General features: G+C 55.3%; 2 protein-coding genes across 16 annotated transcripts in view; both read right to left on the bottom strand.

Annotated features, from left to right (window-relative positions):
• Positions 1–21,105, bottom strand: part of KMT2D (lysine methyltransferase 2D) — a 40,379-nt gene extending 19,274 nt beyond the window's left edge. For 5 of the 12 annotated variants that reach the window (XM_086399651.1, XM_086399659.1, XM_086399660.1 and 2 more), the window contains exons 1-32: positions 19,913–21,105; positions 15,641–15,726; positions 15,265–15,391; positions 14,867–15,090; positions 14,642–14,751; positions 14,346–14,508; positions 13,611–13,776; positions 13,404–13,518; positions 13,097–13,254; positions 12,755–12,900; positions 10,967–12,616; positions 9,774–10,879; positions 8,884–8,997; positions 8,426–8,536; positions 7,781–7,885; positions 6,907–7,088; positions 6,591–6,755; positions 6,387–6,496; positions 6,246–6,293; positions 5,362–5,583; positions 4,728–4,847; positions 4,527–4,640; positions 4,182–4,312; positions 3,948–4,095; positions 3,699–3,764; positions 3,405–3,515; positions 3,108–3,245; positions 2,919–3,003; positions 2,445–2,686; positions 2,275–2,348; positions 2,013–2,063; positions 78–1,889 (exon numbers count right to left, since the gene is read on the bottom strand). In XM_086399651.1, the coding sequence (XP_086255777.1) occupies positions 78–1,889; positions 2,013–2,063; positions 2,275–2,348; positions 2,445–2,686; positions 2,919–3,003; positions 3,108–3,245; positions 3,405–3,515; positions 3,699–3,764; positions 3,948–4,095; positions 4,182–4,312; positions 4,527–4,640; positions 4,728–4,847; positions 5,362–5,583; positions 6,246–6,293; positions 6,387–6,496; positions 6,591–6,755; positions 6,907–7,088; positions 7,781–7,885; positions 8,426–8,536; positions 8,884–8,997; positions 9,774–10,879; positions 10,967–12,616; positions 12,755–12,900; positions 13,097–13,254; positions 13,404–13,518; positions 13,611–13,776; positions 14,346–14,508; positions 14,642–14,751; positions 14,867–15,090; positions 15,265–15,391; positions 15,641–15,689 (8,163 nt within the window). In that variant the 5' untranslated portion in view covers positions 15,690–15,726; positions 19,913–21,105. The remainder of the gene's footprint in view (positions 1–77; positions 1,890–2,012; positions 2,064–2,274; positions 2,349–2,444; positions 2,687–2,918; positions 3,004–3,107; positions 3,246–3,404; positions 3,516–3,698; positions 3,765–3,947; positions 4,096–4,181; positions 4,313–4,526; positions 4,641–4,727; positions 4,848–5,361; positions 5,584–6,245; positions 6,294–6,386; positions 6,497–6,590; positions 6,756–6,906; positions 7,089–7,780; positions 7,886–8,425; positions 8,537–8,883; positions 8,998–9,773; positions 10,880–10,966; positions 12,617–12,754; positions 12,901–13,096; positions 13,255–13,403; positions 13,519–13,610; positions 13,777–14,345; positions 14,509–14,641; positions 14,752–14,866; positions 15,091–15,264; positions 15,392–15,640; positions 15,727–19,912) is intronic. The other 7 variants (XM_086399653.1, XM_086399657.1, XM_086399662.1 and 4 more) reach the window with 5 other exon arrangements.
• A 2,990-nt stretch (positions 21,106–24,095) lies between these two features.
• Positions 24,096–27,394, bottom strand: RHEBL1 (RHEB like 1). Of its 4 annotated transcripts, none has more exons than XM_086399667.1 (8): positions 27,084–27,394; positions 26,403–26,474; positions 25,976–26,043; positions 25,617–25,699; positions 25,470–25,526; positions 25,222–25,269; positions 24,804–24,885; positions 24,096–24,632 (listed from the first exon to the last, which is right to left on the bottom strand). In XM_086399667.1, exons 1-8 carry the CDS (start codon positions 27,133–27,135, stop codon positions 24,543–24,545), a joined length of 552 nt encoding a protein of 183 aa, XP_086255793.1. In that variant the 5' UTR covers positions 27,136–27,394; the 3' UTR covers positions 24,096–24,542. The 4 variants fall into 4 exon arrangements, with proteins under 4 accessions (XP_086255793.1, XP_086255794.1, XP_086255795.1 ...); XM_086399668.1 differs by lacking the exon at positions 27,084–27,394 and adding an exon at positions 26,843–27,035; XM_086399669.1 differs by lacking the exon at positions 25,976–26,043 and having other exon boundaries at positions 27,084–27,368.
• Between the last annotated feature and the right edge of the window lie 348 nt (positions 27,395–27,742).

Below are 27,742 nucleotides of genomic sequence, written 5' to 3'. Positions count from 1 at the left end.
TACAGACAAGATGGTAAGTCCATTGGACGAGCACCAAAGCCCAAAGGGCTGGCCCACAAACAGAGATGTCGACCCACCTGTCGCTGCTTCTCTAGTTCTGTCTGACTGAGGCCAGACATGCCTGGGTCCTGGGTACCTGAAAGCTCAGGTGCCGCCAAAGAGCTGCCCGTGCCAGCCCCTGGATCTTCTCGCTTCTCAACGGGAGAGGTGATGCCCGCCCGCTGTGTGGCCCCATGGGGCAGGCAGGGGAGGGGCCCATCGGGTGCGGGTTGGGGCAGGACTGACGGGGGGCGCAGTGGGGACGGCCCGTAGCCCTCTCCTGCGGGCCCGCTGCTGGGCCCCAGGGGGCTGCCCGATGGGCGGAAGTTCCCTGCGGCTACTGCGTAGTTTGTGCTTTGAGGCTTGCCCATGGTAGGGCCAGGCCCAAAATGGCTGTTGATCCCATGGGGTGGAGGGAGACCAGGCTGAGGGACAGGCGGCTTTAGGGGAGGCTCCCCGACCGCCTGAGGGAAAGTGAAACGCATGGGAGAAGGGGCGCCCACAAATGCACTGGTCCCAGGGGACCGGGCAAAATTCGGGGGTTGCACACTTGGGACCTTGGCATGGAGCTCACCTGCTGGCCCTGAGGGCAGGGCTGCTGGGAAACCCCCAGCCCCCAGCGGAGTGTGGGCTAGAGGCCCAGCCTTGAAGGCAACTTCAGAGGGCTGGGGGCGGGGGGGCTTATGCAATGGGGCAAATGGATCCCGGGACTGAGGGCGCGAGGGTGGACGGGAATAAGGGTCAGGGGATTGGAAGCGAGGGGTAACAGGGGATGGGCAGAAAGCCTCAGCAGACAGAGGACGGGGTGTCAATGGGGACTGGGAGCTGGACTGGGACTGGGGACTGGCGGGCACTCGGGAGAAAGGGTCAGAGGGCAGTGAGCGGGGAGGCAGGGCACAGCAGCTCTCAGGTGGTGGGGGTTGGGGCCGAGGCGTCAGCGGGGGCTGGGCGTAGGGGTCAGGGTAGGGACCAGGGCGAAAGATGTCTGAGTGGCTGGGAGGAGAAGGGGCCAAAGCCTGGGCAGGGGGTGGCTCCTGGGGCCTTAGGCCCAAGCCCGGGCTCTGGGGCTCTACCTGAGATGCCCGAGGGGTCAGGGGGGCTTTGAAGACATCAGGTGCCTTTAACTCCAGGCCACCCAGGTGGGGGCCTGAGGAGGGAGAGTCAACAAAGCCCAGGTTTGGGGGCCCATAGCTCGGAGAGGATCCCCCAAGCTCTTCCTTCTTCACCTCCAGGGCCTTCCGAGACTCCCCGAAAGGCAGGGGCGACAGCAGAGGCTCAGCAGCCTTGCTTCCCCCTCCTCCTGGGCTCTCAGGCACAGCCAGGTTGTCCAGGGAGGGGCAGCGGGGTTTGAGGAAGGGGTCAGGCGTGGAGGGCTGGTGTCGGGGGGTGCCAGGTGGGGTAGTGTGGAACTCCCCTGGCTGGCCAGTCCCAGGACGAGATGAGGCGCCCAGCGTCGGGGACGGTGCAGGGGCCCCAGTCGGACTAGGATAGGGAGGGTAGGTGGGTGGTGCTGTGGGGAAGCGGGGCTCCAGAGCATAGGCAGAGGCCAGTCCAAAGGGGTCCTGTGAAGGCACTTGGGCGGGCACCTGGGGCGGGAGCTTGAGGAAGAGCTCACCAGGTGAGTCGGGGCCGGGCACCGTGCCCGCTGGCGGCTTCAGGAACCCGTCCGCAGAGGTAGACAAGCCGGCGGGGGGAGTGGGGCTGCCAATGAAAATGGTGGGGGCAGCAGCAGGAGGCGGACTGCCCAGGGCCCCTGGCTGGGGGGGAATGCGGAGATGTAGGGCCGGTCGGTCAGTCTTGCGGGCCATGTCGCCCACCTTGGTCTGCTTGTTGATCTGGCTCTCAGCCTGCTACAGGAGGAGACCAGGCACAGAACAGTTAGGCTGCTGTAGGCAGGCCCTCTGACCCCCACCCTCAGGGAGGCTGCCCCACAACCAGACTTGGATGCCCCTGCGCACCCTGAGCCCACTCACCTTCTGCACCTTGTTGATGCGGTGAGCTGCCCGGTTATCTTTGGCCTTTTGCTGAGGAACAGAGGACACAGCCTGAGGCTGGGACTCAGTCTCAAGCCCAGTCCCACTCCCTCACCATGCCCTCACACTCCCCACACAGAAGCCAACCCCTACTGGCCCAGCTGCCATGAAAGTGGGAAGTAGAAGGAATGAAGGTGACTTTCCCGAAGACACGCTGCCTATGACTCATTTCCCACGCCACTCCAGGCTCCTTCTGTCTCACCAGGTAGGGGGCTTTATCAGCAGCTGGAACTTTTCTCCACAGCTTCATGATTTGTTTGCAGCGGCTTGACCAATCTGGAGGACAGAGACGACGTGTGAGAGAAGAACTGGCAGGTGACCCCTGCGCTGGTCATGTCGCAGGCTGTCTCCCTTGCTCTGTCCCACAGGTACCTGGGTAATCCTGCTTGAGACTGGGGAAGTTAATATTGGCGTACAGCACAGGTGAGATGGTGGAGAGCTGGCCCAACTCCTCGTCCTTCTCCCAGCGCTGAAGACTCCGCTGATTATAGGAGAGCCCGTCGCCCTCACCCTCCGTGGTGGGGGTGGTGGGGGTGGAGGGCGTGGTGCCCCCCGAGCCTGTCCAGGGGCTGTCTGGCTCACCGGGTTCCGGGCTAAAGAAGCCCCCGCGCTCCCTGGGGCGCAGGGGCAGAGAGTCACAGAGGGCAGGGATGCCAAGCCCACCCCAGACAAACTGCCCAGAGTCCCCAGGCTACTGCCCTGCCCCAACAGAAGACAGTCACTAGCAAGGCAGCAGAGGGAGGGAGGGGTTGCCACAGCAGCACCCGCGAGTCCAACATTCCCTCCCCCAGTGTGGCCCCACTGGAGGGAAGGGACTGCCCACAGAGGTTAAGCACAAATACCAACCTAGAATCCAGGAATGGGGACTGGCAGAGGCCTGGGTAAGAGTCCATTGGGCTGTTGGAGGGGAGATTGCCCAAAGGGAGTCCACCTACAAGAGGCATAGGATCAGAGAGAGGGAGCAAGCGGCCCAGTCTGGAGGCAGGCTTGATGGTACCTGCCCACCCAGTCTTCAAACCACCCCCATCGGCTCACCTTGAAGAAAGGGCCTCTGCAGCGGTGTCCGGCTGCCGTCCAGGCCAGGGGTTCCGCAACCCAGATGCTGCTCTCGTTCGGAACCCAGAACGTCCTTGAAAAGCTGCTGTAGGTCCTTGGATTCCATCTTAGGCAGTTCTGTGAGGGATCAAGGAAACATGCTGCTGAGGAAGACTAGGGGGCTCAGGGGATACCAGGGAAGGTGCCCATGACTCCCCACCAGAGGAGCTATATAAACGAGTCCCTCAGGCAGAGGAAAGGACCCTTATACATGAAGAGTGTGGGTCCCAGCCTCACCTTCTGTGGGAATCCTGTCTAAGTCAGAGCTAAGCATCCCTTCACCTGGGGTGCCTGGCTTCTCAGGGTCACTGGGCACCGGGGATGCCTTTATGCCACCATCCTCAGGTCCTGCAATTGCCAAGAAAAGCCCATCAGCTAAGGTCGGTGTGGAGGCACCACAATGGCCACTCTGGCAAGGACCACAGAAGGCCTGAAACACTTTTCAGCCTCCAACCTTGATGGTGCTCAGGGGCAGAACAGGTTGACAGAAGCAAAACCAAGATGGCACCCAGTCCTCCCAGCAGCCCTCACCTGGTGTATCAGCCTTGCCCTCGGGGCCACGGGATTCTTCATCTGCAACATCCGGACCATCATCTCCTATGAGCAACAGCCCCACTTCAATCAAAGATGCCCAGAACAGGACCCCAGCACCAAGGCCAAGGCCCTTGGCCAATCCTCAACTCCTAGAGACCAGCCCATTTCCCACCAAAATCTCTTACCAGCTTCCAAGTACAAAGTGAAGTTGGACCCCTTCAGACTACCTTACCCCACATGACTGACCTTTCTGTGAGGTCGGGAGCTCCTTCCTCTCTGAGCCTCCATCGCCCTTGGCTTTGGGGGTTCCCAATCCAAAGCTTGGCCGGCCCACGCCAACTGCAAACAGGGCCTTCCGGCTCAGGTCCAGCAGCTCCTTCCCAAAGAAGGCTTCCTGTGGGAGGAAGCAGAAATAAATAGGCTTTCTCAGGCCCTGCAGGCCAGGAGCCTGGCCAGTGGCCCTCAGAGACTAAGACCCACCTGCAGGTAAGCAGGGAACATGTCCTCCAGTTTGTTCTTCTTGCGCCCTCGCCGCTGCTGTTTCTTCTTTTCATCCCCATCGGCTAAGCCCTGGTCCACAGAGCCCTCGGCAGGCAGGTCGGCAGGCAACACTGAGGACGCAACAGGAGGGTCAGCCTCTCTGGGGACTGTGAACACGCTGCTCCCAGGTTGGCCTGGGGACACTTTTTGCCTATTCTCCCCCGACACCAATTGGGCCCACTACCTCCTTGGCCCTTTGAGAGCACCCCTGCCCCCAGCCTCCCTGGCAGTGTCCCACGGGTCCTGCGAGCCCCACCTTCTCCCAGGCCCCACTGGAGCCCTCACCCGTCTCACCCTCGTCGGGCTGCCCATCCCCACTCAACACCTCCGCCTGTGCAGCAGGCCCTTTTTTCACACGTGTGTGGGATTTCCGCTGTCGCACCATGAAACCACCGATGCCTGTAAGGAGGCAGAGCTGAGGCTAAGAAGCCGCTGGGGACCTGGTAAGCTGCCCCTCACCACCCCACCCACATCCCAGGGCCTCACCAGGCCGATAGGGTTTGCGTTTGCGTTTTTTGCTTTCCTCGGTCTCCTCTTTGCCAGGCTCTCCATCAGGGCTGACAGGACCCTCCAGTTTAATTTCGCACTCCATGTGCTCCACACTACCTGTGTATGGAGACAGAAGAGATGGAGACAGGTCAGAGGCTTGGACCCTTTGAACCCTGTCATCCTGTCAGTTAAGAACAGAGAACTGGGGACTCCCCAGATGGTCCAGTGGTTAAGAATCTGCCTGCCAATGCAGGGGACATGGGTTTGATCCCTGGTCCAGGAAGATCCCACACACCAAGGGGCAACTAAGCCTGTGAGCCACAACTACTAAAACCCGCACACCCTAGGGCCCATGCTCTGCAACAAGAGAAGCCACCACAATGAGAAGCCTGTCTACTGCAACTATAGAGTAGCCCCCACTCACAGCTACTAGAGAAAGTTCACGTGCAGCAACAAAGACAACACAGGCAAAACAAAAAAGAACAGTTGAGTTCCCTGTCACAGAGCCATCGGACAAGACCCACAGTGGCCCAAGGGTGACTGGGAGTGGCAATGCTGCCCTGACCCAACACTCAATTCTCACAGGCGTGATCCCAGAACTCTGGTGCTCCCCGAGATCCCCTAGGCTGACCTTCAGCCTTGAGCAGCTCGTCTGTGTCCAGGTCACCATCCTTCTTGTCATCAGGGCCCAGGACCTCTGAAGGCTCGGCCCCCTCCAGCCCCGCCTCGCCTGGGAGGCCAGGCCGTCCACGCCTCTGACGCCGCTTGTGCAGAGGCGACATGGTCAGGTTACGCAGCACCGCCATGCCCGTTTCTGTCAGCCACACGCCCTCAAAGCGAAAGTACTGGGGCTCTGCACAAAGGGGGAAAGCACGTGACTCCATGGAGCCCCAGGGAAACTGGGACTCTGAGTTTCGGCCTAAGTCCCTAGCTGGGACAAGAGCAATGAGAGACAACAGACTGAAGTCCAGACTGGGGATCTGAGGGCTATAGAGAGACCACTGATAGGCACCAGCTGAGACCTGAGTGCTCTCTCAGTGACCCGAGGGGGTCTGAGAGACAGCGGCTGCTGAAGCTAGACTCTGCTCCTAATGAACCCTCAGGTCACCAAATATATTCTCTGGCTATATGGACCACCCCTCCTTGCCGAATGCCAGCTCATCGTGCCCCAGATGCCAGGAGCAGTGCCCACATCATGATGGATGGAGGTGGGAGAGCTCCTTCACTAAGGAAAAAGAGCAGGGTTCAGAAAGAGTTCTGTGTTCTCTGAAAATGAGAGTCTGGCTGTACAAAGGCCATGTTGGCTGGTGAATGGAATTCTGCCTGGAACCTAAAGGCCTTGAGTGTCACCACAACTTCACCACTGACCTACGGGGTAACCTTGGGCAGGTCACTCAACATCCCTGGGTCTTAGCTTTTTTTCTGTGAAAAATAAGATAAAATTGGGGGACTGGAGCTGGACTAAGTGTCTAAGGGTCTTCTCTGGCACTGGCATTCAGAATTACTGTGACTCACCAGGCTCTTTCACCTTCATAGGTACCAACTCTGGAGGCGCGACAGGCGCTGTGGAGAGGACAAACAGCTGGAGGCCCTGGCCCAGAGCAAAACATCCCTGCGCTGACCCCTCCTCCCCTCTCCCTAGCACCCGGGACTCACCAGCAGGCTTGACCACGTAAGGCTGGCAGGAGACACAGTCGAAGCCCTCATCAGCTGCCTGCTCCACATCATCCTCTGTGAAGAGGCTCTCACAGCCGGCATGCATCCACCTGGTTGAAAGGAGACAGGAGGAGGTGAACAGAAACAACGAAAGGCTGAAAACAGCAGCGGGGGGGCCTATCTGGGGGAGACGGGCACCCTCACCGTTCACAGTGGCGACACTGGATCAGCAGGTCCTCCTCCACGTAGGGGGCGTGACAGATAGGGCAGGTCACCAGGCTGGCACAGGGCCCGCAGTGTGTGTAACTATTCTGCCATTCACAGTGGAAGCCAGGGGAGGCGGCCCCACACTGCATACAAGACACACACCTGGTGCGGGCAGAAAGACAGACCCTCAATACTTGACCTACCCAGAGTACCCAAACCAGCCTGGCCTTCTAAACCCAGCCTCAGCCATGTATTCAACATCATACCCACTCTTAAACATGTCAGGCCCATCTGACGTTGCTAGTCTCCTTACCACTTGCACTTCCAGCCACCCTTGGGCACGGTGAGCAGTGGGGGGTCCAGGCAGTACGTGTGGTAGCTAATGTCACAGTCATCACAGAGCAGGAGGCGGGAGGGGTCTGAGGCCTGGCCACACACCTCGCACACGATGCACTCCACACAACGCCAGCCCTTCAGCAGCATCACCTTGGTGATCTGGTGCAGGAGATGGCAATTCCTCAGGGGGTGATGCAGAGGGCAGGGCAGACCTCTCCAGGGGTGCTGGGACTTATACAGGTGGGGCTGGAGGACCCCCATACCCAGGCCAGACCTTCATTTGAGCACAGGGAAGATACACGGAGCACCCTCACCCCTAAAATAATGGCTCTTAAACTTAGGCTTCCAGGGATCTCCGCTGATCAAAGAACAGCCTCACCCAGCCACTGCCTGGTTAAGATCTTTCACTACCCAGGTTGTATTTCCCCCAGCTTTTCTTGAACATACTGCTCCAAGTCAGTGAATGTTAGCAGTGGACAAGTTCTAAATGTTAATGAAAACCCCAAAATGACTGATCATGCTTGAGTCAAAAACTGCTTTCTCTTTGTGAACATGTGTTTGGTGCTGATTTTATATTTTATATCCAGACCACGTTTTCTACTAGAAAAGTTCTCACAATTTATACAATGTACTCAATTATACTAGAAAGTCATGACCTATCACAAAGAAACTTATAAGACCACTATGTTTTCCAAAACATTTTTCCCAAGATGAATTTGACAGCCACTGGAAACTGAGGAACAAGTTCCATGACCAGTGACCACTTTAAGTAGAGTGGCCAGGAAAGAGACCTAGGATAAATAATAACTGATCCCATTCCCCAGACCAGATCTCTGGAGCTCTGAACTCACCTTGCTGTTGACACAGTAAGGGTGATAGCACTGAGAGCACTGGGAACAGGCAAGGAGGTGGCCCTCTGCCCCCCGGCCAAAGCTGCCACACACCACACACATGTCCTGGGGAAACACACAGAAACCCAAGTGTCCCGCCTCACATCCTCAGCACCACTCAGTCCCCGTGACTGACTATGACACTAATCTGACAGGAGAGAGTCAGAGAACCAAAAGCCTATCCCTGCATTAGGACACAGCGAGCCATCACAGGACCCTGCTCCTTCCTAGCCTGCCTGCTCGTCTGATCAGGTAATCTGAAATGATACAGCCTACCGTGGATAGAGGTAATGAGAAGTGAAAGACAAGGTGGGTGAAGACTGATCAGGATCACAGTAACATACACGACAAATTCTGTAGCTTCAAGATTACTCATGTTCCTAGACTAGGAGCTTCAATAGAGCAGAAATCGTTTCTGCCTTTTTCACTGCTACATTCCCTGCTCCCAGTTCAGTGTCAAGCTCATTTTCTAGTATTCCAAGAAGTAGGTCTTTGGTTTTCCTCATTTACCCTCCCATCAAAACACATATATCCAAATGCCATCCTGGCATTCAGTCTGCCAGGTCTTACTGCTGAAGATGGGACTACTTGAGTCAAGTACAGTACCTGCATTAGCACAAATTTGTCTGTGTTGGAGAAGAGAACCACAGTATTTTGCATGGTATCATCATCATCGTCTTCTTCCTCCTTGCTGGGAGAGCTATCGATATCAGCAACCTTATAGGCAGAGAGTTGTGCAAAGTGAGGCAGCTAAATCTGCCCCGACTAAGCTGCTTTCCTCTTTGGTGTTGGGGGAAGGCGGCATAAACCCCCGGCTAAGATGAAGGCCAGGAGCCAGGACTAAGAAGCAGAAGAACACCCCAGCTCCCAAACTGGGCCTCAGCCCAACATCACATTTCAGAGAAGCCTGGGGACCAAGAGGACAGAAGGAGCACAGACATAGCTGGACAAGCCCTAGGCTAGCAGGCAGGCAGAGCGTGCAGGGGACTGGCAGGATTTAAAGGGTGTTTAATCTTGAAGGGGCCAGCTGAAGCATGTTTGGGGGATGGGAGGCCTCTCCTTACTACCAGAGTCTCAATGGAAGAAGTAGTTGATTTTAGCCGGGCCCGTCCTCTCCCACGTCCTCCATGTGCTCCTCCACGTGGCCGGCGTCTCCCTGGGAAACTACTGCTGCGACCCTGAGTGAGGGAAATGGGTGATTACAGGAGAAGTAGAGGGCTAACAGGTGGGGTCCATAGGCTTAGCGGCATGAGAAGAGACAAAGGGACAGAGCATGGCAGGTAACAAAGACCAAGCTTCCCAGTCAGGGCCAGAGAGGAAGCCCAAACTCTAGGGTAGCAACAGGTAGAAGCTCTGGTCCAAACCACTCCTGATCTTCCAAGAAAGAGTGGCCAACATAGTACTATACAGTAAGAAAAAAAGAGTAGCTTGAGAGATCTGAGTTTCTAGTACCGATTCTATTGACTGAGTAACCAAGAACCTGGGCAAGTTATTTTCCCCTCTGTTATTGGTGTTCTCTTTAATAAAATAACAAGATGAACTCAAGAATCTCTGAGAACCTGCTGCTGCTGCTGCTGCTAAGTCGCTTCAGCCGTGTCCGACTCTGTGCGACCCCATAGACGGCAGCCCAGCAGGCTCCTCCGTCCCTGGGATTCTCCAGGCAAGAACACTGGAGTGGGTTGCCATTTCCTTCTCCAATGGAAGAAAGTGAAAAGTGAAAGTGAAGTTGCTCAGTCATGTCCGACTCTTAGCGACACCATGGACTGCAGCCCACCAGGCTCCTCCGTCCATGGGATTTTTCCAGGCAAGAGTATTGGAGTGGGTTGCCATTGCCTTCTCCCTCTGAGAACCTAGGATTCAATAAGTCAGGTGGGAAGGTATCAGTGAGTAACAGAACCGTACCTCTGACAGTGACGGGACATCAAACACACCCAGCGGCTGGATAGCCCCTCACCTGTTTGATGCGGGAACGAGCTGGGGAGCTGCGCCGCCTCCCCTTGTCCCCCTCGGCTTTGCCTCCTCCAATAGCTGTCCCAGCATCACACAATAGCGAGTCATCAGTCTCTGGAAGCGAGTCGGTACAGAGCCGCAGGGAGCCCTCATCTCGGGCTGGACTAACGTCTGTAGATACCCCCAACTCCATGGACAGGGAGCCACCCCCCTCGGGATCTGGAGAGCCTAGCAGGGGCTCTGAGCCAGGAAAACTGGCACTGGCATCGCCCTGGCTCAGATTGGAGATCTCATTAACGATGTCGGATTTGATGAGAATAGGTGGGGTTGGGGCCACTGGTGCACGTGGCTCCTCTTGCTCTTCACAGGGTGAGCCCTGCCCTGCCTGCTTGCATTCTGGGCCATAGACCTCCATAGGGGTCACAGGGGCCAGCTCCTCAGAGTCCAGGAGCACAGGAGAACCCTTAAGTTCACTAGCCAAACTGCCAGGGGTCTGTCCAGCCTCTGGCTGTGAACCAGGAGTGTCAGTCCCATCCAGAGGGGCTGTATCTTCCCCCAGGCCAGAGAAGTCATCCAGGGCTGGGGCAGGGCTGGGTGCAGGGCAGGAAAGGTTCCCCAGAGGAGATGGAAGAGGACTAGTAGGGCTGGGTTCCAAGGCTGGGCACTCAGGTTCTGGGGCTTTCTCAGTCTCCATCTTCTGTGGCTCAGCCTCTTCTGAGACCTCCACTGCCTTGTCCATGGGACTCAGCGGGGAAGGAACCAACAGCGGCAGGGCAGGAGAGCACTGGGAAGGAGGTGAGTTTGAGGGAGGCAGGGAATGCTGGAGGAGAGGGGAACAACGAGGGGGGAGGGGCTCCATCAGGATGGGAGAGGCCGGTCCCATGGGGGAGCCTGGGGATGGGGGAAGGATCATAGGGGGTACAGGCTCAGGGTCAGTGCAGTTAGCTTCTGGTGGAGGGCTGATAGGTGTCTCCAGGATGGGGGCAGCCAGTGGCGACTCAGGGTCACTGTCCCCTTTAGCATCAAAGGGGTACTCTAACTCTCCCAACGGAGACAGGGCTGGTGGGGCCACAGTTGTGATGATGGGTGAAAGTGGAGGAGGAAGAGGATCTGGAGGAAAAGAGAAGCTCTTAGATTAGATGTGCCATAAAGAGTTAAAGACCATCCCAGAGTAACAGGGTACTAAGAGCCCCTTACCTGGTGGCATCAGCTGAGGTGACAAAGATGGCTCCCCAGATGGGGACAATGGCAGCTCCTCAGGCAGAGGGGACAGAGGTGGTTCCCCAGGCTCAGACAGGGCCGGCTCTCCAAGCACAGGGGATAAGGGTGGCTCCCTGGGTGGGAGGAGTAAGGGCAATTCCTCAGATGCAAGACACAGGCTTGGCTCCTCAATGGGCTCTTCAGGTCGAGGGGACAGGTGTGGTTCCTCAGGCCGGGGGGTCAGGCGCGGTTCCTCAGGCCGAGGGGACAGGCGCGGTTCCTCAGGCCGAGGGGACAGGCGCGGTTCCTCAGGCCGGGGGGATAGGCGCGGTTCCTCAGGCCGGGGGGACAGGCATGGTTCCTCAGGCTGGGGAGACAGGCGTGGTTCCTCGGATGCAAGGGACAGATGTGGCTCCTCAGGCACGGGGGACAGGTGCAGCTCCTGAGGCGCGGGGGACAGGCAGGGCTCCTGGGATGCAGGGGACAGGCGCAGCTCCTTGGACGCAGGGGACAGGCGTGGCTCCTCAGGCGCAGGGGACAGGTGCGGCTGCTGGGGCACCGGGGACAGGTGCGGCTGCTGGGGTGCGGGGGACAGACGCGGCTCCTCGGGTGCAGGGGACAGGCACGGCTGCTGGGGTGCGGGGGACAGACGTGGCTCCTCAGGTGCGGGGGACAGACGCGGCTCCTGGGGTGCAGGGGACAGACGCGGCTCCTGGGATGCGGGGGACAGACGCGGCTCCTGGGGTGCAGGAGACAGGCGTGGTTTCTCAGGTTGAGGGGACAGGTGTGGCTCCTCAGGCCGGGGGCAAAGTCGTAGTTCCTCAGGCAGTGGCAACAGCGGTGACTCCTCCAGCGGCAGGGACACGAGCAAGTCTTCCGGAGGTGGGGAAGCAGGCGGGTCTTCAGGTGGCGGAGATGTAGGGGAGTCCTCAGGTGGAGGGGACAGGCGTGAAGCCTCAGGTGGAGGGGATGTGGGAGACTCCTCAGGTGGCGGTGACAGGGGAGACTCCTCAGGCGGGGGGGACAGGCGTGACACCTCAGGCGGGGGAGACATAGGCAAGTCTTCAGGTGGTGGGGACATGGGTGAGTCCTCAGGCGGTGGGGATAGGCGTGACGCCTCAGGTGGCGGGGAGAGAGGAGACTCCTCGGGTGGAGGGGACAGGGGCGACTCCTCAAATGGTGGGAACAGACAAGAGGCCTCAGGTGGCGGAGACATAGGTGACTCTTCAGGTGGCGGAGACATGGGTGACTCTTCCGGTGGTGGAGACAGGCGAGATGCTTCCGGTGGTGGGGAAGTAGGCAATTCTTCAGGGGGAGGGGACAGAGGAGACTCCTCCAGTGGTGGGGACAGGGGTGACGCTTCAGGTGGTGGGGGTAAGGGTGTATCGAGTGGGGGATGTGGGGGGGAGTCCTCTGGGGAAGAGAAGGGTGGTGACTCAGGTGGGGGAGACAGAGGAGACTCCTCAGGCGGTGGAGAGAGGGGTGAGTCCTCAGGCGGTGGGGACAGGCGCGATGCCTCAGGCGGCGGGGACGTGGGTGAGTCCTCAGGTGGTGGGGACAGGGGCGACTCCTCAGGTGGGGGCAGCAGTGGCATCTCCTCATTTAGGGGGGCCTCCAACTGGGGCTCAAGTTGGGCCCCTTCTCTCCCTGCAGACATAACACACTCTGCTCCTACCTAGCTCAGCTGCACCCCCACAGCAAGTATAGGGTCGGGGCAAAGCAGAGATTGGCCCTTGCTGCAGGATAGAAGGGGATTACTTTCAGGAACCCTCAAACCCTACTCACCTAGTGGTTTGGCTTCACATTGCAGGGGCCCCGGTTCCTTGGGTTGCATAGAGGTCACGTGTCCACCCTTTGGCTGCCCTTGGCACGCAACATACAGACTATTGGGCTCATCAGTGGGGGTAGCGCCAGGCTCTAGGGGTGAGAATCTGCAGAGGGCACAGGAAGCAGACTCGCATCACCTACCGACCCCTCTAGAGCACACAGAGGTGAGGCATGGATGCTCTAGAATGTACTGCTCACCCGATGGCCCTCCTCTCAAAGGCTGTTTGCTTGAACACAGCCCCTGCCCATCTCAGTACCTCCCAGGCCCCCTCCCCACCTCTGCCAATCCACACCACTTACCTGCTACAGACCAGGGGGTGCTGCTCAGCAAGAGAACTGACAGGCTGTCCTCCCGGGGCTTTGTGACAGCGGTGACAGAGCGAATAGTTCTCAAACCACTCAGAGTTGGGATTCAGCTCAGCTGAGCCTGCCCCACAGGCCCGGCACACCCGGCATGCCTAGCGGAAGGGAACAAGCAAAACGGCCACTGGTCAGACAACAGAGACGCAGAGACGGGAGAAGAGCACAGGGCATGTCCCAAAGGGGAAACCTGGGGCGCTGCAGGAAGTGGAATTAGGGAGAGTAAGGAGCACTGGGGCACACTCACCTTGCACTTCCAAGAGTGAGCAGGCAGTTCTTCCATTGGTGGTTTCAGGCAGAAGGTATGGTATCCTTTGTCACACGTCTCACAGACCAACATCTTAGAGTCATTCCCAGGTTTCCTGCGGGGGCACATAACAGGGTTCTCCCTGCCCTCCTTTTCAACCCTGACCTGTGCTTCACCTAAGGTTCCCTTCTGCCCTCCCACTTTTACCTGCAAGCTTGGCACACTTTGCATTCAGGGCACTGCCAGCCAGCACGCTTGCGGGCAGTCAGAGCAGTGTCCAGACAGGCCCCGTGATAGTGATGCCCACAGCTGGTACAGAAGAACAAGTCACACAATTCCCCTGGCCCCTCACATACTGCACAGCGAGCCTCCTCTGCAGTAGGAAGGGAAGGATGACACAGGTCAGCTATGGATTCCTTACAGGACTCAGCACAGTGCTGTCTACATAACTGGCATTCCACAGACACAGAATGAACCAAGTTTGTAAGTGTCTGCCTAACATACACCAGGCACTGCTCTAGGCACTGCACTACATCGCGCATGTATGCTCAGTCATTTCAGTCGTGCCTGACTCTTTGAGACCCCATGAACTGTAGCCCACAAAGCTCCTCTGTCCATGGGATTCTGCAGGCAAGGATACTGGAGTGGGTTGCCATGCCCTTCTCCAGGGGATCTTTCCAAATAGGGATCAAACCCACGTCTCTAACTTCTCCTGCACTAACAGGCAGGTTCTTTACCACTAGTGCCACCTGGAAAACCCAGGTACTGCAGAGACCACGGTAAATGAGACAGGCAGAGCCACTGCACTCAGAGTTCAAGCCTATTTTCATGGGGCAGACTGACAGCACGTAATTACAGATTTCAGAGCACTCTGCAGAGCATAAAAACCCCAGGAGCCGTGGACCCTCACGTGTCCCCTGTCCAAGGGGCGGGACTCCTCACCCAGATGTGTGGCCCCCTCACTGTGCTCTGGGCATAGCAGCTGCAGTGTTTTCATGGATAAGAAGGAACCGCTGGCAGTTGCACAGGGGAAGTGGTAAAGACGTGAACATCCAGGCGAGCGGCAAGGGATGGAGGCACCAAGTCTGGTGCAGTGGGAGCAGCGCTGCCAGGGTGGAAACAAAGCCTCAGGACTGGCCAGCTCTCTCCAGAGCCACAGGCCAGGCACCAGTTCTAACCCAGCATGCCCTCTGCCCACCCTGCCCTTTGCCTGTGCCATTCCCTGGCCCCCGCCCCACCTGTGAGATCCCTGAGAAGATGGCCTTGTCCACACCACATAGTTCTGGGCCCTCCTGCCCCCATACGCCTGCCGACCATGCAGCGCACCAGTGGTGAGCCCAGCAGGACCCTTTATAGGTGGAAAGAGGGAAAACAGTTAACAAGAACGTGACCCCTGGTTCAGGACCACCTAGCCCTTACCCCATTTCCTCCCCAAGTCAGCTACCCCACTTCCCTTCCCTTACCTCCAGGTTCTCCCAGGTGGGCAGGTGTCAGGCCCTCAGGGAAACCAATCTGTGATAGGTCCTCACTGGGCAGCGCTCCCTCACTGGGCCCTGGGTTCCCCCCAGGGGACACCACGGGACACCGGGGCCAGTCAAATGGCAACTCAAAGCGCCGTAGCTCCCGCTGCCCATGTAGACTGGGCTCTCCGCAGTTACAGAGAGCACAACGCCGCACCGGACCCCCGCTGTGAACACACAAGCATCAGCACCACGCCAGTCCTGCACCCTCAACAACCCCACGACTTGGCACACCTATGCTTCCTGAACACTCATTTCCTAAATCTTCCACTTTGAAAGCCCCAGATGCTCAAATCAAGTCTTCATACATCCTTATATTCTCATTTCCCCAAACTAGTTACCTGCAGTCCTGGGGAGGCTCCTGAAGCCGGGGACCCCCAGAACTGGGCACAGAGACCTCCCCAACATGTGGTTTGGGAAGGTCTGGCTCAGTGGCACCTGACTCCTCGGAGGCTGCAGGTCCATCAGCTGAATGAACAGAGAAAAAACATGTATCAGCCATTATCCTCTGTTTAATACCAGTCCACTCATCAGACCCATGAGATTACCCAAAACCCTTGGTGGATAACAGTGATGACATTTCAACTTCTGTCCCAAAGAACAAAGTCCTTCAATTATTACCTGTCTATCAGACAGACTTAGCTTCTGTCCCTGTGCTAGGACCAGAAATCTAAGATTTCCTGGGAAGAACAGAAACCCACTGTTTGTCCTACCCACCTGCTGGTTCCGAATCTTTATCCTCACCAGGCGGCTTCGGGCTGTCCATCCCTCTCTCCGACTGGGCAGAGCCCTCTCGGGGAGACCTGTCAGAGCCAAGAGATATCTATTTGTCTAGGAAATCTTCCCACTAAACACTTTCCTCCAAATCCTGAGGAGAAGGCAGCTAATGTTATCTAGAACCTATAGAAATCAGAGCAAAATCACACCTACAAACTCCTGTACTAATGACAAGGAAAATCCTTCTCCCCAATCCTTGTCCCACCGTCTACTTCCCCTCCAATAAACACATATCCTCTTCTTCCACTCTGAATTCCCGGGGGGGTCCACTTCCCATCTCCTGCCTAAGAGTTCCCAGGACAACCAGAAGCACCCACAAGCTACATCTAGTACCCCTCTTTGCCTCACATCTGAGTTCTTGGCTTCTGGCAGGCCCTATCCCTTGGACTTTTCCCTCAGTTCTCAAGTCAGCTACCATCCTAGAGGTCTTTCAGCGCTAACCCAGGAGTAGTCATAAACCAAGAAGTCTGAGTTCAGCTGAAATCCCTCTACTGGAGACCAAATTTGGGGTCTTGCAAGATGTAGAACATGTTACTGGAACGAAATCCCAGCTTTGGATGGATCTCCCCCACCTCCACTGGTTTCAACCAGAATATTCCAATCATAACAGAAGAAACTCCCAATTTCCCACCAACTGCCCATCTAAATCTAGCTCAGGCCCACCCCCTGGCCCCTGCCATGACTGAGCTCAAGTTCTCACCCAGCCTGAAGGCCTCAGGTCGTTGCCCTTAGCAACGCCAACTGCCCTTCCTCCTTAGATGTCCCTAGAAGTTAACAGAAGGGGCCTTAAGAGTTACTGAGCATGTGTAGCCAGGCCTGACGCTAGGCATGCTGGGAGTTGTAGTCTCAGGAAGCACACAGCCACTTGGAGCTGTTCTAAACGGGGGCAGGACACAGCAAAGCAGCTTCCTTCCTCTTCCATCAGGCAGGGTTTCCACACACACTATGGGGGTGGGGGGTAACGGTCCCCTCTTCTAAGATATGCCTGCCTATCCCAGAGCCAAATGAAACACACTAAAGTTATACCTAAGAAGGTCAAGATACACACCTTTGGGCATATTTTCCTAAATCTCAGAGGAAACTAATAAACACAGTACAAAAAAGAGAGAAGTAAAGAATTACAGAGCTGAGGAAGAGGAAAGGGGTCCTATAGAAGAAGGGAAGAAAGGGACAGGTGCCAACCGCTCTTAGTGGGAAGGGTAGGGGCTTAAGCAGAGAAACTATATAAAGTATAATTTTCCCATAGCAGGTGGAGCAGGTTACAGAACTCTAAATGAAAGTTTGAGAATTTTCTGTCTCCCCTTTTCCACTCCTCTTATTTAACCAGAAGGACCACACCAACCTTTGTAAAGACAAGCCTCTCTCCCCACACCAAATACCCCAGTCAGCCACTTGGGGTTGAGTGCATGGGGCAGATGAGGCTGGGGGAATCCTCAAAGGTGCCCAGGATCCATAAATCAATCACCTAAGAACCACAGTATCAGTGCTCTTTCCCTGAGTTAATATTCCATTTCCAAAGACTGGCAATGGGCCTCATGGGACATGCCACAGGAAGGGCAATTTGTACTCCTTTCCCTTTACACTATTAGATTCTACTAGACTGGGAAAGTGAAGTATCACTTGATACCTGCTACCTTTACTCCCAGATCATCTCTTTCCCAAAACTGTCACTCACATAATCACACCTAAAAGGAAAGCAGGGTGGCCATCTAGCCAGCCCAGAGAAAAGATGCTCTGGCACTTCAAGGGCCCCCCAGAAGCCACCTATGTGAAGTAGGGGTTGGAGGTCAGGGCACCAGCTAGGCTCCTCTTCCTATTCAGCCACTCAAGGCCTGACCACACCCAGAAGGCTTCAAAGTTTCCTAAACATGTGCAATTTTCGTGGTACCTTACCACTAAATATCCCCAAGAGCTTCCAACTGTTGTACTCTCAAAGTTGAGGCTAAAGGAGTCACAAACAGCAAGAAATCAAAAGCAACAGTGACAGCGCAGTGGGTGGGAGGACTGCCTCACACAAGGCCAGAGGGACGAATTCCTCCGCCCTCCCACAAGCGCAGCCCTCTCAAACTGGTAACGCTGGCACTGCCTGGGGAGGTGCAGAAACCACCTGCATCTAGCTTTGGGAAACAGTACCAACATCCTCCAAAGCTGCAGCCTCATTTATGGGATCATGGAAGATGAGAGATAAGCCAAGGGTTGAGTGTCCTCCAAGCTGGACCAGAGAATCCAGAGGCTCTTCTAAGGAGTCCCATTTCCCTTTGGACAGTCCAGCACCTCCCCCACCAATGCTGAGTCCGAGTTGTCAGGCCCCTGAACAGATCCAAACAAATAAAAACCACAGGTTCCCCTGTCTCAGCATTCAAAACCAGAAACACACATATACTCCAAGGGTTTTTCCCTGGGTCTAAACTGGGCTAAGGCCTGGCCAGGATTCCTCAAGGGAACTAGGGATCCTAGAGAAACACAGATCTAGCGAGTGAAACCATGGTGGGTCCATTTGATTCCAGGCTAAAGAGGCCCAGGACAGCAAGAAAGAAGGCAGAGATTCATCTCAACCCACTCTCCCCTCTGCCTCCATCCCAGACCAAAAGCTTTAGCTCCATTATGCCAGCCAAAGGGGAAATGGAGGCTTGGAGAGGTGAAAGGCTGAAGCAGGCCCTTGAGTGAACAGCTCTTCTGTAGGACTTCAGGACTTCCTGGTTCCCAGCCTGAGAATCAAACCACACCTCTCCCCACCCCCATTTTGGGCTGGCCCTCCAGGGAAGAACCCAAATGGCAACAGGGGCTCTGGAGACCCTCTGAACTATATCCCTGGGTCACTCTAGGGTCAGCTACAGCCAAAAAGGAGTGGTGTCTCTTAAGGAAGTTCTTTAGGGACAGACAGCCGGAGAGGCCCTCCACAGGAGGCAGGGGCAGACAGCATGGGTGACAGCTAGCCTCATTTCAGCACCCCTGTGCCACCTCTCACCTCAGGATTACCACCCAAAACCTTTCAAGGGCAAACCCCTATTCTGTCTTTTCCAAGACCAGGCTCAAAGTGGTTGAGCCTCTGTATGTTGGAGGAGACAAAGTGAGGGAGCAAAATACAGCAGCCAAATCCTGGCTGGGCAGCATGACAGCTGTGAGAGGGGCTGTCCCAGCCCAGGGTCCAGAGGCTCACGCTGCACCCTTCATGCAATCACACACACACACCCCTTCTCCCCAACACCTCCTGCCAGGGCTGAAAACACTGGCTTCAGAGACATGCTCCTATCAGGTCATTTCTCCTCCAAAGAGGTACCGGCCACCCTATTCTGCAGGGTTGGGACAGGATCACAGGACTAGTTAACATTCCCTGACTGAAAAAGGTTGGCGAGGTCTGGGAGGGGCCCTGCAGGACTGGCCAGAGACTTACGGGCGACCAGGCCCGGAGAAAGCAGGAGACAAAAGCCATTTTTTGCAGCCCACATTCACAGGGAGCAAATCTCAACGGCCTCCTCTATAATCCCCTAGAGATTATGTCCATCCCAAGAGGAGGGAAAGCAAAGCAGGCTAAGACAGCACTAGGCCTCGTTGGGGTCACTTTGCCAGGCAGGGGTAGTTTAAAGTTGACCAGCAAGGCCAGAGCTGCCCCCAGCCCCGCCTCCTTCTTGCCCCAGCCACCTCCTTCATCACAATAGTCAGTTTCCACTCTGCCCCATGCACAGTGAAATAAGGCCTAGTGCAGGAATCAGGATTCCTTGAGTCTCCCAGAGACTGCTCTCAGTGCCCGGATGAGCAAGAACAACCTTAAAGTCCAACCTGGCACTAAGTCTGACCTGGCAGTGGCACCCTACCCCCGTTCCCAAGTTGTTCTATTCCCAAGGCCCACAAGGAACCCTGAAGGAGAAGCAGCTGACTGGGATTGGTGCTGGCATCAGGGCTTGGGTCCTAGTTTAGTAGAGCTCCCCCCAACACAAAAATAAACAGGCAGAGAGACTTTCTGGCCAGGTTCCCAAACTCCCGTGGTTCCCTGAACCCCCCAGTCTTTAAAGAGGCACACCCCAGGACACCAGGCCTCGGTTCTCCTCTGGCGACTGGCTCAGGTTCCCTTGACAGACCCTGCCAAAGGAACCCTCCTCAGCTCTGGCACCCCCTTCTCCAACCTACAGGCCAGCTCGGGCCAAGATAGTCCATCTGGCTATGCCCCCAGTCCAACCCTTTCTGGGCCCTGGCCGGGCGGACTTCACTCACCTCTTCACAGGGCGATCCAGAAATCCTCATCCGAGAACATGGCCAGAGCCCGGGCCGCTCCCCGACCTCCAACCGCCAGAGCGATCACAGCCGCCCCCCGCACGGGGGGGCTTAAGGGGGCCAAGAACGGTAAATCCAGGTCGGAGTGGCCACCCTCCCCCCCCTCAAAAAAAGCAAGAAGCCGAAGAAGGGTTCTCTGCCTCGGGTTCCAGCAGTTTAGGTTTCCATGGACAGCCCCAAGGCGGCGAATCCCGAGCGGACACAAAGAGAGCACCGGTGGCTTTGATCTTGGGCGAGCAGGCTCCGCATCCGCGTCGCCGGGCGGCCTCTCAGTCCTAGGGCCGGGCCAGCGCCCCGGTCGCCCGCGCCGGGCTCGGGCGGAACGTCGAGGCTCTCCAGATGGAACGTCGAGGCGCCTCCCCAGCAGCCCGGAAGGAATGCCGCGCCGCCGCGCCGGGCCCGGATGGAACGTGAGACCCTCGCAGGAGCGCCGAACCCCTCTCCCCCTCGGGCCGGCGCCCCGGGGCCGCGCGAGCTACGGCGACACGGAGCCGGCGGGGCCGCGGGGCTGAACCTGACACACACCCAGTGCTGGGCTCCTCGACCCCGAGCACTCTCCCTCGGCGGCTTCGAGCCCCCCACCTTCTGCTCCCCCCTGGGGAAGGGAGGAGGGTAGGTGGGCGAGGAAGAGGAAGGGGCGGGCGGTGCGAGCCCTCTGCCCGCTCCCCTCCGGCCGCTCCAGGCCCTGCGCTCGCCTCCCTTCCCCTCTGGCCTCGGGAGCTGCCCCGCCCCCGGCCTGGCCGGCTCAGATCGGCGGCACCCCCTCGACCCCCGGCTGGCTGTGATCGCGGGGGGCCTAGAGGTGCATGGCCCAACCCCGGCTCCCGGCGCCGGGGGGTCAGGAAACTGAGCGGAAAGTGGGGAACGAGGCAGCCATTTGCAACCGGAGAGGAAAGTAGTGCAGCGCGGCGCCGCTCCGCCTCCCCCCCCCTCCGCCTCCTGTTCGGCCGGTAGGGTGGTTCCTGCGAAGGGGCTATTTCCTGGCCCGAGATCTCGGCAGCGGTCGTGAAGATTCAGGAAGCCTCCGGCGCGAGATCCGGGTGGCCCTTTTGCCCGGGGAACCCCACTCCAGAAGGGGAGAAAAGAGAAGACGCGGCCCTATTTTGTGTTGGAGCGGAGCGGCGGAGGGATTCGGTCCTCTCGGAGGAAAGGCTGTGACTCTGCAGTTCTACGCACACGCAGCGGGATCCCTCCGCCATAGGTTAACCCCGACTGCGCCGGGCCGGCCGCTGTGCAGACACGTGGGAATGAAGCCCCCCTCCTCTTCGCCCCAGACCTGGAACTGCCTCCTTTACCACCAGGCTAGTAAAACTAGGACTCTGGACACTTTCTAATTCCGTTTCGCTGGAGTTATCGGTCCCTGAAACTCTTAGCTGCCCCTTGTCTTGGCCAAGAGCAATCTTTCCCGGGAGGGGGATGGAAGAAGAGCCTGGAGATTGGCCGCTGCTCTGCATCCTGGGAACTGGAGTCCGCAAATGGAGAAAGTGAGGCACGGCGCCTGGCGCTGCAAAGGGTGGGTTCCTGCCACGTTCGGGGGCCTAAAGGAAAGCGGAACGAGTCCCTAGTCGTTCCTGCTGGCTCTCAACCCCCCTCGAGAGGAAAGAGGACTGTTAGTGCCTCCACAATCACCTCCCCTGTCAAAACAGAAATGCAGAGTTTCCCCTCCTTTCCCTGGTGCTCCCAGCCCCAGCCCTTCTTTCCGAATCTTCAGGGCCTGTGCTCCCCAGCACCCCCCCGCCCCCCCCCCCGCCTTTTCAGTAAACAGAGGGCATGTAACTTGTAGCCTTGCTACTTGGCTAGAGTACTGTTATTCTACGCAAGATCCCAAAACAGCTTGCAGGGACACCCCCCCGCCCCCCCCCCGCCCCCCTTCCCCCTACCCCCCGCCACCAATTAGTCTGGATGAGAAAGGGTTGGAATGATTTCTCTGCATTAAGTCTACCCACGGGATAGACAGGAGGAGACAAATTAACAAATGCGCTGGATACTTAAAATATTCTTAGTTATTCCTCACCCTCGTTATGAATTAATGTGGAATTATGTCCATATTACAGATGAAGAGATTGACACTAAAATACATAAAATTGTTCAACAAACCACATCTAGTGAGAAGTTGAGCCTTGCCGTAATGCAAGCCAATGGCCATGTTTGTCCTAGGATGTGTGTATGTGTATATAAATATTTTTTAAATTTTTGTTTTAATATGTGGAGAAAGACACAAACCAGGTGCAGGGCTGGTTTTGTGGGAAGGGGTTTACAGTGCTGTCCAATAGAACTTTCTGCAATGATAGAAACGCCCTATACATTCATGTGGCTTAGTCACATGTAGCTATTGGGTACTTTGAAAAGTAAGTGGTGCAACTGAGGAACTTTTAATTTTTAAAAATTTTAAAACTAAATAGCAATATATGACTTGTAGCTTTTATATTGGACAGTGCAGAAGACCTAAATGCCTACTGGCCAGAGTCATAGGAGGGATCAGGACTAGGTATGTCTTGGCTAGCCAAACACTGACATATGCTCTGCACTGACCATTCAGGTCTAATTCAGCAAAAAAAGTCCAGCAGTAACTCCTCACCTGTAAATGGAAGGCCTCTCCCTACTTTCTGCACCCAGAGGCCAGGAGGCAGATCCTCACCAGAAAAACCTCAAATAATACACAATAGCCATCTTTTAAGGGTTTATTATGTATGAGGACCTATGCTAAGCATTTCATATATCACCTTAGTTTTATTCTTACCTCAATCCTATGAGGAAGGTTTAACTACACATAGTAAATGAGACACTAAGAGAGGTTCAGAGGCTCAGAGAGTTTAAGTATCTTCCTAGCATCACACAGTTAAGTGGAAGAGGAACTCTTTTTAACCCAGCCATTAACCACTATTCTTTACTACTATCAGGCTTTGAGATTGTTTGATATGCCTCTCAAAAACCTGATATTTGTTATTCCATTTCAAACCTCATGGACATAACAATAGTATAGATACCTGTAATGAGAATTCCAGGTCTGATGTGCAAAAAGACCTAATATTAGTGTAAGGAGAGAGAGTGATGAGAACCCTAAAGAGATTCCTGAGCCCCTAAGAGATTGCTCTTTGGAATATGCTTTTTTCTGCAGCCCTTATTTCTTTTTAGATTCAATATCAGAGATGCAGAAGCTGCCAGCAGGACTTTTAAAAACAAGCATGACAGACCATCACCCCCAGTTATAAGCCCAACTAGCCGGGAGCCAGGCCATAACAAGGTCATAGCTAAAAATCACACCCGGATTTTGTCCATTTTTCCCAATTAAGTGCATTGACAGAGTACCTCAGGCTCTCCCAGTTGGCAGAACTCTATGCCTTTCCTGTGAAGGATACCATTCAGGTCACCCTTATAAGTCGTTGCAGGAGGTATTAGGCCACTTAGGACCTAGGGCTGCTGGGGAGGGGGTGGGGGTAAAAGCAGTTAGGACCAAACTTTCCTAGCTGAACCCATCCTCCTACTGAGGTGGTGGGTCAACAAGAACAGAAGCAATAGCCTTTGACACCTGGAAAAGGTAACACAACTTCAAAAGTGTGAAAGGTATGAAAAAAGCAAAGAACATCTATTTTAATGAAAGGCACTTGAAGAGATAAGGGGCAGGGAGTGAGGGTTGATCGGGGCATTATTCCTTCCTTTATTCAACTCTCTTAAAAAATTAAAATCTTTGCAACACTTTAGTCCCTGCCTTCACACTACTTCACAGTTGTTACATCATTAGGAACAAGGGTCTTTCTTCCAACCCAAACGTATCCTCTCTGAGTTCCAACAAATCCCAAGGCCCCAGGAGGGAAGCTAGGGCAGCATGTGGCAGCTGGCCACTAGAGGGCGGTGTTTCTGTAGTTAAGGGGGTTGTGAGAGCCTACAAATTTGGATGGGAGTGGCAGTCAGTTGGTTACCTGTATGGGAGAACAGGGTAGAAAAGAAAGTTGGGAAAAATAAGTAGTAAGTCTTAGGGTGATGGTCCTGAATGAATTAGGGGTAAGGAATAGGAACAAGGTTGGAGGAGTAAAAACCTTGATTCTCTACCAAAGGCCACAGTCATCACTCCTTAGAAAAGAAGATACTGGCCCTGAGTGCTCCCCAGACACAGAGAAGTCAATTACAAAAAGATTTCTCAGTTTATTTGCATATGTACATTGTCACTCCTGGGAGCCAGCTTTGCTTCAGGAGTCCCCAGCTCCCCTCACCCAGCCAACACCCAAAACCTACAGAGGAGACTGGGTCCTGAATAAACAATGCCCAGGACTCATATACCAACCCCATAGGTTATCACAGTTCATATATTTAGCAAAAACAGAGCTAGAGGACAGTGCCCATGAGACATCCTTGCCTCTTTGTAAACATGGACAACCAGGCCACTGGAGCCTGGGTAAGTGTGCAAACATGAGGGTACCTCACTGTGTGCCTAGAGGGCCAGGGACACAGCTGGCAACCAAACAAACCCGTGAAGTCCTGAGGGCGCCCCCACACGCCCCCACTGGAGCTTGGAAAGTACCAGGGGCAGAATCAAGGCAGCTGCCCCTTGCTCAAGAGCTCATCTCTGGGCTCACATGAGATGGCAGCGGCGCTCTTGTCCATATGAATTCTCTACCCGGGCAATCTCCTGGATGACTTTGGTGAAGATGCCTTGAGTCAGCTGCAAGGGATAAGGATTCAGGGCAAAAAAAAAAATTGGTTGAGTTCACTGCCAATACCACCCAACTCTCAGGTGAATGCCCCACTCCCCCACCATCCCCACCACCAAGCAGTGGCATAAAAAGAAAAACACTGCTACCCCCACCACCTTCCTACTCTTCAGGCCCAGTACCTGATTATTTCGAGCAGATGACTCCATAAATGTTGCACCCCAGGATGCTGCCAGCTTCTTCCCCTCAACAGCCTGGACCTCCCTAAAAGCAAATTCAGGACATGAAAATGAAGAATAGCAATAGGCCCCATGTTCTCTGAAAAATCTTTACAGAAACTAGACTTCCTCTGACTCATCTCATTCCAAGGTTTGGGAGAAGGTTTGGGAAAGAAGAAAATACAAGAAAACAAAGGAGCCTAGGACTAAGGCTTGAAATATGAAATTATAGCTTTTGAGATAGAAGGATCATTTTGTCTTAACCTTCAAGTTAGAAACAAAGAGGTAAAACGACTGGTTCAAATCAGTGGCAGAGCCAGGACAAGAGCCTGACTGATTCCTACACACTTTCCTTTGCCTTAAGCTACAGAGATTTCCATACCTGTCTGGAGAGAGATCGGCCTTGTTTCCCACCAGCACCACCGGCAGCCTGGGAGGAAACAGCAGTTACAACAGAATCCCCTCTGTTCCCCATGGACCCCAACCTCCTTCACTTCATAGCTGGACAACTCCCCATCAAACCAGATAGGATCTATGTCCCGGCTTCCTCCTTAATTTGGATCAATACGCCCCTCTGCCCTCCCTCTTCCCTGGTGTCCACACTATGTCTTTATCCCCTGTGGCACGTACCGGGTTTTCCCGTGGCCTTCATGTAGCTTTTGGTACAGACTCTCAATGACTTGGAAGCTTTAAACACAAGAAAAGAATCTTACAATTTTATTCTGGGACAGCCCTCAGGTCCTCCCAAGTCCCCCACTCTCAACCTTGGTCACTTACCTATGCAGAGAGGTGACAGAATACACAAGCACATAACCATGGACCCCAATGATGAATGAATAGGGCAGAATGCTGTACTCATCCTGACAAGAAATAAAAACATCAATACCTTGATTCACAAGACTCAGATGGCCAAGTTTGCTGGGCTGCATCCTGGGGACCCTCCCTGTGGCACTCCCTACTCCAGTCACTTCTATCCAACAAGTACTTATAGAGTAGCTCCAAACAGCACTGCACACTGAAATACTGCTAAAATGCTTTTCTTTTAATACTACTTTACAGATGAGCCTCAGAGGCTACCAGACTTCATCTCCCAGGACTGAACTGCCACATTTAGACACCCTACCCCAAACTGGTACCTGCCCTGCTGTGTCCACCAGGTGTAGGTGAAACTCATCTTTGCCAACAGTCACTATCTTGCTGTAAGCTGAAAAGAAAAGAAAACTTGACTGTGAGGTGCCTTGTAGGGTGAGCAATCTGTGCCCCTATATATTAACACAGATGGGCCAGGTTCAAGGAGCTCTCCAGGAAACTTAAGATACAATGTTAGGCTTCTTATTGTCTACACATGCACTATCCTGGACTCAGTATCTTGGAAAATGCACACTCTAGCTCCACTCACAGAACAGGATTGATAGAGAAGAGATTAGATTTAATATCTAATTAAATCATCCCTTTGGCACCCGGAAAATCCCAAAGTGTGGCCTTGGCGGCGGGGGGGGGGGGGGGGGAGGGGGGGGCACCCAAGCCCTCCCTACCTCACCCCAAGGGGAGAAATTTACTCACTATTCTCCACAGTAGGATCATAGTCTTCCAGGAACTCGCCCTCCACAAATTGATGTGCTAAAGATGTCTTCCCTGTGGGAAGCAGAGGTAATTGTAGCCAAATCACCCATCCACATTCATTTCCTCTGTCCTTTTGGGCTGTGGCCCTGGACTAAAGGAAACCCCGAATTAGCATCCTAGCCTGTGAATGCCCCATGCAATGCTTTCCCTTAGACTCCTTCACCCTCTTTTCGCCCCAGGTCTCTGCACCTTGGCCACCGGATGCATACAGGAGCGACGCAGGAAGCCTTTCCTGCTGTCTTTCCCCACCCAACTCCTGGGAAGATCCGGATTCCCCAGGATTCAGTCAGCCTTGCATCCGACACCTGAGACTTGCCCCACCCAGACCGCGCCCCCGCCATCAAATCCTGCCCCCACCTCCACCCCCCAGAGTAACGTACACTGAGGACCACTGTGATGTTCAAGCCGTAAGCCCATGTTAACTCTTCCATGCTCCAGCTTCCTGCCGCCTTGAACACTACCACCACCCCAGCCTTTCCCACTCCAACCTTTCAGTCCTCGCTCTACAAGCTGGTTCTAAGGATGCCACCATTTCTCCCTGGGTCGCCTTCCCGCGGCAGTGCGCCTCCTCTGGCCACAAAGCCGCGGTGCATTGGTGCTCTGCCCTAGACGGAGACTCACCTACAGAACGGTATCCGAGGATGACCACCTTCCTGTAGCGAACTAACGGCATGGCAGGAGCCGGCCCCGAGGGGCTTGCAGAACTTGGAGCTGAGAGAGCCCCAAGAAGAGAAAGTCGCAGTGCAGTCAGGTGTGGCAACCGGCACGGGAAAGTCGCTCACTCTGAAGCTGCCAGGGGCAAGCTAGAGGGAAACCAAAACAAGCGCCGCGCCCGGAGCTGGCCACGTGATCACAACACAGCAAGACTAAGGCGAGGGAGCCGGGCGACCGGGGAACTACACTGCCGCGCCGCTCAGGGCTCCGCCCCCCAGGCCGCTCGCCATTGGTCCATTAGAAAGGATAGGGGCGGAGCCGTTAGCAGGAGGGAAGGGCGGGCCTCACGTGGAGCGGGAGAAAAAGGAGTTGCGCATGCGCACACTAGACCCGGTTCATTCATAAAGAAACAGAAAGGAACCCGGGGTCCTAGAGGTGTTTGCGCGTTTGCAATCGAGTAATAGTGGCTGCAAAGAATCGTGGATGGAAAAGCGTTGTGGCTGGGCTAGAATTTATGGTCAAAAGACTCTAGGTCTCCCTTTTCCAAGATCTCCGGAGTCCTTGGGTAGGGGAAAAAGGCCAAAGTTTTAATATATCCCCCTCCAAACTTTAGCCCCAGATATTTT

Source organism: Bos grunniens, chromosome 5 (genome assembly GCF_055505025.1).
Source record: "Bos grunniens cultivar Pamir isolate PY7600 chromosome 5, Bosgru_T2T1.0, whole genome shotgun sequence".
NCBI classification, from domain to species: domain Eukaryota; kingdom Metazoa; phylum Chordata; class Mammalia; order Artiodactyla; family Bovidae; genus Bos; species Bos grunniens.
The sequence above is the reverse complement of the archived record's forward strand: the minus strand, read 5'-3'. Positions and strand labels throughout refer to the sequence as shown.

Bases quoted from the DNA above. Each gene is read 5' to 3' on its own strand.
- RHEBL1 (XM_086399667.1), bottom strand. From the start codon at position 27,135: ATGCCGTTAGTTCGCTACAGGAAGGTGGTCATCCTCGGATACCGTTCT. The intron at 25,700-25,975 runs GTACCAGTTTGG...ATTTCTTGTCAG, and splicing joins TGGTGGACACAGCAGGGCAG to GATGAGTACAGCATTCTGCC. The intron at 25,270-25,469 runs GTACGTGCCACA...GTTTCCTCCCAG, and splicing joins GAAGGCCACGGGAAAACCCG to GCTGCCGGTGGTGCTGGTGG.